This window comes from Squalius cephalus, assembly GCF_949319135.1.
Source record: "Squalius cephalus genome assembly, chromosome: 11".
NCBI lineage: Eukaryota > Metazoa > Chordata > Actinopteri > Cypriniformes > Leuciscidae > Squalius > Squalius cephalus.
In genome coordinates this window covers 17,317,231-17,332,222 of record NC_137132.1, presented here as the reverse complement: position 1 = coordinate 17,332,222, position 14,992 = coordinate 17,317,231, and the positions used below count along the sequence as shown (strand labels likewise).

General features: G+C 38.1%; 1 protein-coding gene across 1 annotated transcript; it reads left to right on the top strand.

The window, feature by feature from the left end:
• The first annotated feature begins 4,684 nt into the window (after positions 1 to 4,684).
• Positions 4,685 to 11,051, top strand: abhd15a (abhydrolase domain containing 15a). Its single transcript, XM_079886310.1, has 3 exons — positions 4,685 to 5,825; positions 8,886 to 9,238; positions 9,977 to 11,051. Exons 1-3 carry the CDS (start codon positions 5,325 to 5,327, stop codon positions 10,530 to 10,532), a joined length of 1,410 nt encoding a protein of 469 aa, XP_079742436.1. The 5' UTR covers positions 4,685 to 5,324; the 3' UTR covers positions 10,533 to 11,051.
• Positions 11,052 to 14,992: the final 3,941 nt, after the last annotated feature.

The following is a 14,992-nucleotide window of genomic DNA, read 5'->3' as shown; positions in this document are numbered from 1 at the left end:
CATACAATATCAGCTTTTAAGATCTTCATTTTCCATAAAGAAAACATAGGTTTTAATGATGTGATTTGCAGTCGATAGACATTCACTTGAGTTGCAAGCATTGTCCTAGTAGATTAGTACTTTGACTTTTCATACTCAAGTTAATTTAATGTAAGTATATGTACTTTTACTCAACTTGAATATGAAAAGAGTACTTAACTTTTAACACTTAAGTAAACACAAGTACAGGATTACTTCGTCCACCACTGCTAATCACTCACTTTACAGTCTGACACCAGACTGCATGACAGCTGACATTTTGTGACTCTTTAAATCCCCCATGAATAGCATGCGAAAACATCCGCTCTGCTTTTTGCTGTTGCTCAGTGTCTTTGGTTTCCACAGAGATCTGAACCACAATATCTTTACTAAGCAGCCTCCTGCAGTACCTCAGCTAGGATTGCTAGAGGTACAGAGTCAGACAGTGACAGATATATCACCTTCAATAGGAACTTATTTAGAACTTGTACACCACATGCTATTTACACAAGAAAACACATGAATCTCCATTTAATCCTGCTTTTTTTTTTTATGTCTGCTTATTGAAGCCCAGGCAACATGTACAGAAGCTCATGGTCATTATCTGTCACAAGTGAGAATATCAGTGCATTTGGAGGAATGAATGATGCTGAGGCCTGCAAAAATATCCTGACATTTACTTTGATCTGTATCGGAGTACTCCATTAATGAGTAACCACTGTAAAAACTAAGGCGCGGCAACTTTACTTTGAACAAGTTCACATTCTTGACATCGCACCCACCCAATGAGATTACAGAGAAGCGGACCAAAAAAGCCTTCGAAACTTCAGTGCACCTGTCTGAATATGACTGGTCCTTTGAAACAGGAAGTGTATGAGGAAGAGCACCAAGTAGGATGTGGTCAAGTGTTAAAATGCCTCACACACCACAGTGAGATGCTCAAATTTACCTTCACCCAAAGCCGGTTAACACTGCAACATGTCTGCAAACACACCGCAGCAAAGAGGGCCTGTTCCTGCATGCTCTACTGCTCTGCCATAACCAGACCTTTGCTCTTACAGACAGTTTAAAGAGATCTGGCAGCACTGCTGCATTCTAAACATTTCTGCAACCTTCACTCAGAGCAAGGCCTATACAGAGCAGTGGGTCAGAATGAGTGTTTCTGCTTATCAACTGGAGATGTTTATGTACATTCCTCTAAAGCAGCAGTGTGCGTCGGATGGTTGACGTCACAGTGTCTATGATCAGATGGGTTTAGAGTATGAGCAACCAGATGAAGACGGCAGATGTATATGCTACCTCTGCTTCTAATTTATGAGCTACTTCAGCGCTTCATTACATGTATAAACATGTGTAGCACGCCGGCTGCGTGATATACGAGTGGAGGAATGGAGATAACTCATTGTTTACTGTAACGATGGTGCTTAGACACTTTTGCTGGCAAACTGATTTATGGCATGTGCATTTACTGTATAGTGACGTCAGGTTTGAGTTACCAAAGTGATCAAGAGGGAAACATGACAATGTCAATATGCACCACCTGTGATGAGCAGCCTATTTATTACTTATTTTTATTACTTATATTACTTGCCTCTAAATTAACCCTATACTGTATTCTGTTTTATTAAATATATAAATAATTGATCTGCTAATGTATCTTTATTTTCAATAGATTTTAAAATCAAATAATAAACTCAAATCAAATAGTTGGTACACCGCTTGGTTAAATCCAAACTAAACCTCATTCCTTCCTTTTTATTTCACTCTTCTTTCATTTCTGTGCACTAAAGCAAACATTTCTGTTGACTCAGTGCTTGTTTTAATTTCATTTTTTAAAGCGGAAAGATTAAATGCTTCTTCAGTTCAGGTTCAACTCAGTGTGAATTAAATCTGCATGACTTTGCTGAACGATCAGCTGCCTGAGCAGGACATTTCTCATTTATAATGAATGCGGTTGTACTTTCTCTATAATTCAAGCCATTATGCAGGCTTAGATTCAATTTTAGTATTTCAGTTGGAATCAGCACTCAAGGCACTATAGACGAGCCCTTCCCAGCTCCCTTAATGGGCAATGGCAGTGGAAAAACATTAGTATAGAAGGCTTTCATCATATTTATATGGCCCAGTGAGTGCAGGTGTGTGTTATCGCAATCACATACAAGGGAGATCGGAATCATAAAGGAGGGCGAGCGGGCACAAAGGAGAATGTGATACAGTCAGGCCTCTGCAGAGGGATCAGACTGTTGGATTTGTGCCCTGAAGGTCATGGCTGTTCAAAAACCTTTCCCCCATTTGTCATTTGGATCCTTTGTTTCCTCACTGTCCACCCAAGGCAATCACAGGCGGTCTTTTCTTTTTCAAAGATTATTCTGAGAAACTTCCTGCCAAGCAAATGGACACTTTCATTGTCACTGAATCCTGTGTGGGTGTGACACTTGTGGAAAAACTTGTATAATATACCTGCATTCCCAAAATACAATGTTTTTATACATCCTGCCACACTCCCTTGAGGTCTATATTACACCATTGGTTCTCGGCTAATTTTGCTTCTGGATCCAGTTTTTACATTGGACATACACCCTATTAAAAAATGTTACTATACAAAAGGTTAATACAAATTTCCTTAAAATCAAACAGTGGAATTTATTAGAAATACTGTGAATTGTGCATGTCCAAAATAAGCGTGAAATTGAAAATTGAAACATTTTGTACAGATGGAGCAAACACTGAGTTAAATATTTCCAAGCGACAGGGGAATTTATTCCAAAATAGTACAATTAGTTTGGACTCACAGCCTTTGACAACAACAATACATTGATTTTCAACTTTCTTTAGTGTGTAATATTGCTGTTTGCGCATAAAAAGATCTGCAAAGTTACAAAGCACGGAGTTATTCTCTTAACTTCCTAAAACACCTCTTTTAGTCTCAAGTTTTCTTCCAGGAACATACACGTCACAATATTCCCTATTTAAATAATAAAGCATATGCAAAAAATACTGGGCGAGGCCTGGTTAAGTTGCGTTAGTAGTGTGTTGTTCCATGTTCAAGAGACGCTGTTTTTTTCCAACCTGGATCTAAAGCAGTTATGAGAGGCATAACATTTCCAAAACACGCTCAAAGCCGTTGACCAATCACAACACACTGGTCCAGCCGACCAATCGGAACACATTGCACTTTTCAGAAGGAGGAGCTTCAAAGAGACCAGACCTAAACAGAGTGCTACTGACAGACTGAGAAGAGAGGTGCTGCAACAATGTAACGTGAGAAAAAAAAATGTTTTCTACATTCAAGCATCAAAATCTATTCTATTAGATCCCAAAAGCACAATCAAGACTTTTAAAAAGGTATAATATGGCCTTGAAGAGGCATGAAAATGAAGGATATGTTAGGCAACAATAATGCAAACAGCTCCACATATGCACCTTGACCCAATCTCTCCATCTCATAACAGTTCACCACACAATACAGTGTAATCCCCAATCCATATTTATCCTGTTCCACATGAAAGCAGCAATCACGCTGGAGTGACCAAGTTAAATGTGAGAGGAAACAGATTTTGTTGCATGTAGAAATCCAGCTTAAGCCTTAATGTCAAAGAAACAAAGCTTAATGTCACATGCCCCCTGTAATCTTGATGCTTGGTTTGCAGCACTAAATATAAAACATGCTGCATTAATGGACCATTTCAGTGTCTATTATGAAGGCATTAAGAATAAACTGAGAACAATAGCTCAAGTGGTGCCAGCAGTCTCTGACTAGGCGAGTTGTGCCCCCCAATCATTCAGCCATAATGCAGTTACAAAATCTGAACTCTCTGCTACTAAGAGTCAGACTACCTTTAAATGCATTAAAGGGTCACATAAAGCTAATATGCTTGAATATAAGGTGCTTCTGTGGATATCAAATGCATTTGAGCAGTTGACCACCTCTTTCAATTTGTGTAACCTTTTTATCTCTCTAGCGTAAACTACTGCATTTTCATCTTAGCAAAACTGTAAGCAATGGTTGTAACAAAATTCAAATATCTGTATTCTTCTGCGTACTGATAACTTGTGTGCAGTTTATGATTTTCCTGATAACATAGTGGAACAGTTATTTTTTTAAAGGTACACTCTGTATGTTTTTGTTAATTAGTAATTAATTTGACCCATTTTCACTAACTGGCTAAGCTGTGACCTGGCTGTGACCGTTTGCTTTCAGCATTTGATGTCACAGCATTTTGTCCTTGATTTGTGAAGTGGACGGTTTGTTTTGTCACTCCGTGTTGTGACTGTATGCATATCGTGTTTGTTATATTGTTAAATTAGCTTGTTTTCTTAAAATTTGTATGCTCTGTAAAACATTTTAACATTGGTTAAAAGTGCTAAAAAATAAAATAAACATTATATTAGTAATAGTAGCCTAACTAAATTACGTGAAACGGCTGATCATGTGATGTCAAGCGACACCCATGCCATGAGGCAACCCACTCCATGCAGAGTAAAACGACTTTAGAAGACCTTATAAATTTCGTTTTCAATTAATTTAAGTTGTTATATTTTAGTTTTAGTAGTTTAATTTTGATATTTATGTTTAAAAAGAGCATTTTTTTTAATGTGTAAAACTTTAAACTACCCTAGAAGAGTTGAATTTGTTTGATCCAAGCATTTAGGACAACATGTCATGAAACATGGTTAAAAGAAGTAAGTCATTTATTACAGCATCAGCCTAAAAGTATCTTGCAGATGAATAACATCTTCTGGAGAGGGCGTTCCTTCTCTATAACAGGGATGATTCACGGATTCGAGCCAGTGTGTGATGCGACTCTGCACAGAAAACTATCTGACAATCATTCATTACAATAGCTGTTGTTCCGTGGCACACCACTGAAATGAGGACAAAAAATGCCAGAAGACGCGCTGCATGAGTCTGACAGGCGGATGCAGGTGAAGAGTTGACTGCGAAAGTGGATCTATTGCATAATCCGACGGAGCACAAAGAGAGGAGGCAGCGAGGGAGCTTCGTTTTGAACTATGGCGGCAACAAAGCTCATTATTCTGACATAAATTTTGATAACGAGAAAACGTGCCACCTTGGAGAACAGCGGCGAATTGTTGGGTATGAGGATAAAAAACACCCTGCATCAAAACTTTCAAGTTTAAATTCTTGCTACCAGAGGTTGCATTCATTTTTAGGCTACCTGTGCAGTGTGCTCTCAATTAACAGTAAACTGACTAGCTTATGTGATTTGATAGTTTTTTTTTTAAGCCAACATCGGAAGCTTTTCGAGGTATAGGCTATTTGTGCAGCCTCAAAAGCCGTTCAAATGCTGGAATGGATTGGTGCTGCTTGTTTTATGATTTTAATGGCCATACTCTGGCCAGTGGTGAAGTGTTTTGGAGCGGAGAGTCACTCCACGCTGCTGCTTCCACGGCGCGAGAGCAAAAGATCCGCGGAGAGATGCGACTCGAAACTCGAGGGACAAGGTGAATCAGCCACAGTCGCTTTGATATGCAAGCCCTCTGCACTGGCAAACTACCTTCTCAAACACTGCATGACTTTTTGCAAGTCGTTATCGATACCAAAATGGAACTGGCGAATGAGTTCGTCTTTACAAACTGTCTACGGTGCTCTGTGGCCGTTTGACTGTCCCGTGCATTTCATCCGAGATCATTTGCAGTTGAGTGATGATGGACTCGTGGCGTTAGACTGGGCTGTTGTTGGTGCAGCACATCACAAAAGGCGCAGGACTTCCAGTAATTCCACAAGTCCCGTTCTGCTTATCATTCCCAACTCCTATGGGAAAATCACCAGGAATGTGTTAAAGGTAGGCTACTTGCCTTTTTGGATAATTTTATATTATTTTATATTGAAAACAGACTAACAATTTCTGAGAATATCGCAAAACACAAATGAGTGTGTATATATATATATATATATATGTATATATATTATGTGTGTGTGTGTTCTCTGACTCTGGCCCATTGTTATTGAACCAATTATGTTCTTTCACCTTTGACCTTTCAGTGTGCTATGCAGCTGAGTGAATACCTAAATCCAATATGGCTGAAGGGTATTCTATATTTTTGCCATTATAATGAGGCTAAAGACCCATTGGATGCAATTTTCACCTAAAACACACTATGTGGCAACAAAAATGTTGGCAGCAGTTTCCTAAAGACACTTTTAAAGATCTTTGCTGTTGTGACGTGGATTTGTTGGCCAATCCAGAAGGCTAATTCGCCTATGTTTTTCTTTTTCTTTTTTCCAAATCTGTGGCTAACAGTACTTGAAGATTTTTTGTTGTGCAAAATTGTTTATATCAAGTTGCTACATAAAGACTACCGGATGTCTGGTAAATGGTAAACTCGCATTCTTGTTGTAGTCCTTATTTAGTTTGAAAATTCCAATTATCTGACTACTTGAATGGGGAAAGACTGAAAAGTGGTTTTATAAATTGTGCTTATAAACACACACACACACACATTTTTTCTCAGGCTTTTCCAGGCAGCTAACGTGCATTTGATGCTAAACAATATGAAACCATTATCATCTGCATATTGTCCAGGATAAATGCATTCTGTGGGGTCATATTTAACAAACAGGACAGGTGAAACTGATACGGTACAGAAAGAGTTAATACATGTACTTTGAGTGAGGCTGCATTATGCACAGTCTGAATTTGAAACGATAAAAGAGGCAAGGAGCAAATTAGTCTTGAGAATACAGTATGAAACTGGGGTACAGTAAGGTGACGTGAATACTCTTGACTGTTTTGCATTAAAGTGAAGATGCTGCATGACTTTTTCATTATTTATGGCAATTATAGCATGCATGATAGAGCTTCTCTCTGACTCTTTGTAGCAGATTCAGAAGTGAGTCATTCCTCCTCAGCCAATTTTGAGCTCACTCCATGTTCCAGACCTAAAGCTCCAGGCAACTTAAAAGTAAACTAATTAGATTTCACACTCCATCGTGGATGATTCCTGGAGAAATGTACCCTGTGTTCACCGGAACTTTGTTAGCTGTGCATTGTGAATATAATCAGTGTGTTAGCAGGCTCTTCTACTTCTCCTTTTTGTGTAGGGCATGACTGAGAGCAGTCATGGTAAAGATATCTTTGTAGAGAGATAAGAGCCATATAAAAGTCAAATAGCTGCATTCTTAAAAATAATGGTTTTTTTATTGGCATCAATGGTTCCTTTAACATCCATTGAAACTTTCCTCTACACAAAAGGTTCTTTATAGTGGAAAAGGGTTCTTTATATTTTTAAAATGTTTTTTTAGACTACGAAAAAAAAAAAGGTTCTCACTGAAACATTCTTAAGGAACCAAAAATGGTTCTATAGCATCCCTGCACAAATAAACCTTTTGAAACCTTTATTTTTAAGAGTGCACTTCTGCATGGCCAGTACTCAGTGGGATAAATCACTTTAAACAAACTGAAAACTGAAAACAGTAACCACATTTAAATTAGTACAGACCCAGCTTCTTTCTTTTTTTACAGAACAATAAAGTAATGCATATGGTTCCTTTTTAGTTTTATAGGTATGGCAGTGTCTGTTTTATGGTTATATGTAAGTCTATATGTTAAAATAGAAACATTTGAAGGGTTTGGTTGGGGTTGAATTGTAGTCCACCTCGTGTGTTTTCGTGTGATTCAGAGGAATGTTACATACACTGTGATCATTGCACACTAGGCGAGAGGCTGGACCAAGTTTGCACATCACAAAGCAGTGTGTTTCCTGGCTGTTCAGGGTATTGACGCAAGTAAGGGACATGAAAATACTGTGGTGTACTTGGGCAGATCCTGTTTTTACATTAAGTCATATTCATTTGCATCTTGGCCCGATACGTAATTTGCCATCATGAATAGAATAGAGGAATTGCTGTTGCTTGTTTGTAGTCTTTTTGCAATTTTGCTCAAAGTAAGAGAAGGCGGGATGACAGGAGGTAATAGGGAAAAAGAGGAATGGGATGGAGATTTTTAAGTCCAGATTTGTCGCATATGAGCACTACAAGTCATTGTGAAAAACCCTTGCTCTTGGCTAGATTTGAATCCTTAATTTTTAGGTAAAGTATGCACAACATATTGTTATCATTTTTGTATAGGTGGGGTATTTAATTGTGCATGTTCAATTGCTTTATTTTTTACATTTAAATTATTTTTACCATCATTTAATGCTCAATTAGTTTTAAAAACACTTAATTAATAACCCAGTTAATTGTAATCTTCCACAAATTTCAAAATTAATATAAAAGGTTTCATACTGTACATTCAAATGTTGTGATGCCTAAATTCAACTAAGGATTTCAAAAGATTGATTTTATTTTTTAGTGTTTTTTTATTTATTTTTTATTAAATATGGTATAGAATTGTGTGTGTGTGTGTGTGTGGGGGGGGGGATATTTAGAGCTCAAGCTAAATATATTTACCTTTTTCTCACTCAAAGATTATATGAAAATGCGAAAATATTTTACACTCTGATGGATTGTTTGTTTATAAGGATTCTTCAGACTTGTGAAACTTGAGGAATTTGGCGTCATTGTTCCTGGTCCTTCCATTGAGTAACAGAATTTAACACAACCCTGATGTTAAAACAATTCAGCAACCGAGTAGCAATGACCATATTATAGTAGTATGCTCATATACTGTATATTTGCTAACATTTATAACTGTGTATTTTATAACAGACAGTTTATGGCAACGCTCTGTTTCAAAATGAATTGAAAAGTGTATAGTTTAGAATATTTATTTTTCATTTAACCCAAGACTACTTATTACAGGTGTGGACAAGACTCAAGCAAAACATCTTTGTTTATATGCACATGTATGAGCCCTGTGGGCTGTATCTGGCCTGTGACCGTCTCTGTTTTTTCTCCTCAGCTCTGTGAGGCAGCTCTGAGTCACGGCTACCTTCCTGTGATCTTTAACCGTCGGAGTCAGAACGGGACACCGCTTTGTACCGTCAAGCTGCAGCAGTTCGGCGACCCGACCGACCTGCGGGAAGCGGTGCGCTACATTCGGTACCGGCAGCCGGCGGGCCAGATCTACGCCGTGAGTGAGAGCACTGGTTCAGGGCTCCTCCTGTCCTACTTGGGCGAGTGCGGCTCCTCCAGCTATGTGACGGCCGCGGCCTGCCTGTCTCCGGTTTTCCGCTGCCAGAGCTGGTTTGAGAGCGGGCCGGCCAGGCCGTTCAACTGGGCACTCCTGCTTTACCAAAAAATCTGCCTCAGCAGGTAGGGTTGCTCCTCTGTTTCCACAAAATATCTCAGTTTACATTCAAGACTATTTAGAATTGAGCTTATCTTTAAGGATGTTGAAACATTTTAGAAGATTTTTATTAGATTTGATTTGATTTATACTTTATTAATCCCGAAGGAAATTCAAGGCATCGGTGGCTTAGACAGCAAAAATACACAATACACACACTATCAAATATACCAAAAAATCCTGTTTTCAAAATGTCACGTCGCCTGCAATTTTTCACTGCAATACTTTTGTTTAAAAAAAAAATTCACATCCTTTTTGGCTCACAAAATCTTTCGTATGAATTATGGTTAAAAAAAAACAAGAACAGTTAAAAAGTGGGATAAAGAAATTTATGAAAAAGAGAAAATAAGAATACATATAAATATAAAAAAAGAGGAAGTAAAGGAAAACGTAATTAAAAATATATTCTTTATATGTTTTGGCAGTTTAATGATAAAAATACCAATTCCATTTTCTTTTTGGAGCGTTGAATGGCAGTATATAAATGAAAGCACTAAGTAAATTAATCACTTAGGTATTTCTAAAATAAATCCGCTCAGGGTGATCCAAATTAAAATACAATGCTGTTGCCATAATAACGACTGGCGATGCGTATCCAGTGCTATTGATTTCTGTGATCTGTCTAAATAGGTTTGCCTGCTCGAATCGATGATGATAACAAAACTCTTCCTTTGCTGCTCTTCTCTATTATGATTAAACTGCAGGTATAAAACTGTGCTCGGGGAGCTTGTCCACACGGACAACTTATTCTCCAGCTGCTCTTTGAAGGCGATGGAGGAGGCGCTGTTCTGCCATTCTGGCTCAAAAGGGGCGCTGGCGGAGGGAGCAGGTAGCTGGGAGGCGTACTGGGAGCGGAACGACCCTCTGAGGGACATAGATGAAGTAGCCATTCCTGTGCTGTGCGTGTGCAGCCAGGACGACCCCATCCGAGGGGATGACCAGGCCACGCTACCATTAGAGCTTTTTGAGAGCAATCCACATTTCTTCCTGCTTTTGACTGCCCACGGAGGCCACTGCGGCTTCTCCACATCAGACGAGGGCCCGATCGTCTGGAGCCACCAGGCCTTACTGGAGTTCTTTCGCGCCACCACCGATTTCTTCGCCGCGGAGGAGCGTGCCAAGCTGGCGGCCCGGCGGAGGGGTGTGAGCGGGGCTGGCAAGACTTTCCGCCATCGCAGCGTCAGCACATGCAAAAGGCTGCCTGTCTGCTCACATAACATTCACGCCATTTACAACTGGCAGAGGTCCTACACCAGATGATGATGTGCTCAGAGGGTCCCCTGCTTTGTTTGGGATTTGGGAAAGACTGAAAAAGCAAAGAACACTGCCAGAAAAAGATAGAACCATTTGTCTGACTTGCTGTTCATCACAGCCAAGAAAACCAGCAGTCGAGTCAAAATATCTCATTTACATTCAGGACTATTTAGAATTGGACTATTATTGTCAACAGTTGAACAATCTTTGAGAGTGTTGAAACATTCGATTTTTGTCCAGAAAATTGCTAAAAAATGTTTTAACATCCTTATAACAGGGTATTTTTTTGTTTTAGATAATAAGACTTAGTTAGATATCCTGAAATACATTTCTTATTCCATTTTGGCTCACTAAATTTGGAAGGATTGATGGTTAAAAAGAAGTTTGCCAAACCAAATTAAAAATGAAAATAACAGAAAATAAACTTAATTCAAGATATTTTCTCTGAAAACAAGCTGTAATATCCATTTATCTAAGATGTTTATATGATAATCTCACTATCATTAAAAACTATACTATTATTATTAATTTATTTAATATATTTATTATTATTATTATTAATATATATTTTTTGAATGACAGTATATATAAATAAGCCTTGAAGTTGTGTTTCTCTTTTTCAAAGGGATTTTTCTGTCCCTAATGAATGTTTCAGTACTTCATTACAAAATTTAGAGAATATTAAAACCATCTACATGGTGGCCTCTCCCTGACGTCAGTAATGTTTTGCATTAGCACATTCTGTGCACACAATAATGAAAACTGACAGTCTGCCGTTAGAGAAGCCTGTGGAATCGGAGTAAAATGTCAGTCGGCACTGCTGGGGTTTCTTATGACGTCATTCTGAGGTTTCAGGGAAAGCTGACAAGGGTGGAGCTAGCTTTGCAGATTTTCACAACTCCGACACTGATTTTTTTTTTTTTTCCTCACTGTTTTTGTTTTCTGCCTTTTCTGTCTCCATTTAAAAAATGTGTAATGTCTATGGTGTCAAACCTCTTGTTTAAATTATCTGTGAACATGGGAGCTTTCATTAAAGGGTTTCAGCTAAACACGTTTATGTATGCGGATCAGGTTTTTGTTAGTAAACAGTACGTCACAATTAGAGGTTATGCAACAGACTGCATGGAACAGAAATGGGATTTAATTTACTCCCACAGCTGTTCCTGAGAGCGGACTCAGAAAAGTGAATGCCAAACTGAAGCATTTGTTTGCATTTAATGCATTTAGTCACATAGCTCTACGCTATCTGATCCTGGAATCACACAGTTCATTGGATGCATGATCAGGCTTTTACTGGGCAGCCCCAAATATAACTTCAGCCTGGAGCCTGAGCTTAGAGAGAGGAGGTATGATAAGAAGAGACAGTCTCTACAGACTCCAGCTCTACGGCAGTTTAAAATGGCTTTACTCTTCATAATTAACCTATATACAGTCAAACCAAAAATGATTCACTTACACAAATTAACTATAGTGTCCTGCACCCACTACTAGAAATGATATCTGGTTTCTGAAGATTTTTGGTTTGACTATCTTTTTGTACATTTACATTGTACATGTACATTTTTCAGTTAGTATCATCCTGGAAATATTTTAATATGCATTGTTCGTATATGTTCTGTTAATGAATGTGTATTATAGTAATATGACTGTGGATATTTATGGGCATCTACAGAACTGTTCTAAAGTTTTGGGTTGGTTAGATTTTTTTCATGATTTTTCAAAATACGTAATATTGTGAAATATTATTACAATTTAAAATAACTGTTTTCTATTTGAATATATTTTAAAATATAATTTATTCCTGCAAAGCTGATTTTTCAGCATCATTAATCAGTCACATGATCCTTCAGAAATCATTCTAATATGCTGATTTGATGCTCAAGAAACACTTCATATTATCAATGTTGAGAACAGTCAATTTTGCCATGGTTTGAAACTGCAAACTCTATTTTGCTACATACAATAGCAAGATTGTTGTTTACTAAAGTGATAGTCAAAATCTGCTGCTCTATTTAATGCATTGATTGATAAATTCAAGAATCCTTACAGAACTGCCTTATGGGGCCATCTAGTGGATAATAGTTGAGAACAGGTCTGTAACCAGGACTGCATTTCCATTAGTGGTCCACCATCAATATGGGTGTTTATTGGCAGGTTCTTAAACTACTACAACAGGGCCTTTTTTCAATCCTGAATATTTGTGACTTTTTATGGAGCTCACTTTATGCATAGGCACATTATGTGACCATACAATGTCAGAATATAAAATGTGTAAAAAATGTACTTCGTACCTTAAGATATATATTCCTTTAAGATATTAACATGCACACTAAGTGTATTTTATGCACTTAGTAATGTGGGTAGCTGAAACCTGCTAGATGGGAGTGTCCAAATACTTTTGGCCATGTGGTGTTTGTCACAGTGTTATTTTAGTTTTATCTATTTATTTGATGTATATTTAGATACTATTATAGTATCTATTCTGAATTATTTAAATGTTTATATTTTTAGTTTTCATTTTAATTTGTTTATGCGCTTTTGTCGTTTCAACTTTATTTCGATTTTTTTTCTATTTTACTTTAATTTACTTTAGTTTTAGTCATTTAGAACTTAAAACTTATTTCAGTTAGTTGCCAAGACAATCCTAATTTTCATTAGTTTTTTAAGTCTACATTTTCCATTGATTTATTTCTGATTTATTTCATTTAACGAAAACAGCTTTTAATAGTTTTAGTTTTTAATTAACAATAACCACTGGCATGTCAATAAATTAGCTAACAGTCTCATGTCAAATTTAGATAGTGCCACATTAATCAACACATCAGTTGTAATGATCTCAAAATGTGAATTTGAGTGAATATTTATCTCTGTTTGCAGTTTTATCCATTATTAATATGCATTAAGGCTTAATCTAACAACCTTTTTTTGCGCCTTTAGTAATGTCTGTAGATCATGTTCTAAATCTATGCATACTCATGCACAAGTGTTTTCCAGCAGCAGATGGCAGTATGGGAAACAGCCTGAGACTATGGAAAAGCAGCGCAGCCATGAGTGACAGTTACCATGACGCAGAGCTCTCTCATTTTGGCTCGGAAAGCGAGTTTATATTTAGCACCTATTTTTAAGCCGAAACATGACACATGTAGCCTAAATAAATTCCGCTTTGAATTTCATACAATCAATGCCTTTGTCCTGCTGTGCATGAAAGGATAGGGTTTCACCAAATGGGAATGTCATAGTTCAGAAAAGTTCTCCAACAGCATTACAGGGGTGAATTAGCAGCGCGGTCGGGATGCACATCATTAGTGGGTCATCAGTGGGATATATTGACCCGTCATTGGCAGATGTAAGAAAGGCCACTTCCGCACACCATGTTCCGCATTAATGAAATGCATTGAATACCTTACGTTTTTGGATAGATTTTTTCCCAATGAGCTTCAAACTGAAGTTTGAACTAAAGAGTTTGACCGCATGTTTTGTGTGTTTTGTTGATGTAATCTGGACTCTGCAGATGTGCAACACCTGTGTTATTTGACTTGACCTTTGTTGCTGCTACCCAGGTGTGACCATTTCCCAACCCAAGCAGCAAATATTTGTAAAAGCCTTCAGCAAATTCTTTGCATGTGCATAACGCAGATGTACTAGGTGGGTTGATATCTCTCTCTAACAGACATTATGTCTCTCTCTCTCTCTTTCTCTCTACCTAAATCTGCTTTAATCACTCTGAATAGCTGTGACTCGGAGAAGAGCAGGTTAACGCCTGTCCCCTGGGCAAAGACATGAGGAGGACTGATGGCAGATGTAGTAATGTGAGGTGACAGGTTGCCTGGCTTGTCTGAAGAGGGCCAGATCAGAACCTTGCATTCTTCCAACTTTGATTTCACCGCGGTTGAATCGCATTCTTTGCAATCTTTACGGCTGGTTGAGAAGGAAGGAGAAGCTGGCCACGTTTACCAGTGGTATTGCCCTCTCTGGTGGAGACTTGCACCAGGTTTTTTTTTTTCTTTTTTTTTTCCATTGTGCAACTTCACGTCTGTGTAGCATGATCTGTGGGCACTTAACTGCTGACTGCCATCAGATATACCAGGCACAGGCCAAAAGAGCAGGGACATTAGTTTCCACTGTTACAGTCAAGGGTCGTTGCAATGAGGAGGGATTAAATAACTAAAACACAACAGATTTAAACGCATTACGCATGGTTATTTAATGCATTTCGCATATCAGGCAATCAAACAAAATTTCAACCCTTTTTCATCTTATTTACACGGCTTTCCTCGATGCTGACGGATCATTCGCTAACTCGCCCTCTAGTTCAATGATTCTCAACCAGTGGGCTGGGGGCCACTAGGGGGCCTCAACAAATTTCCAAGGGGGCCTCAAGATAACTTTTGTTGATAATTGGGGCCTTGAAGTAAAGAAAGTTGAGAGCCATTACTCTAATTTCATTCAAACAAGACGCCATCTAG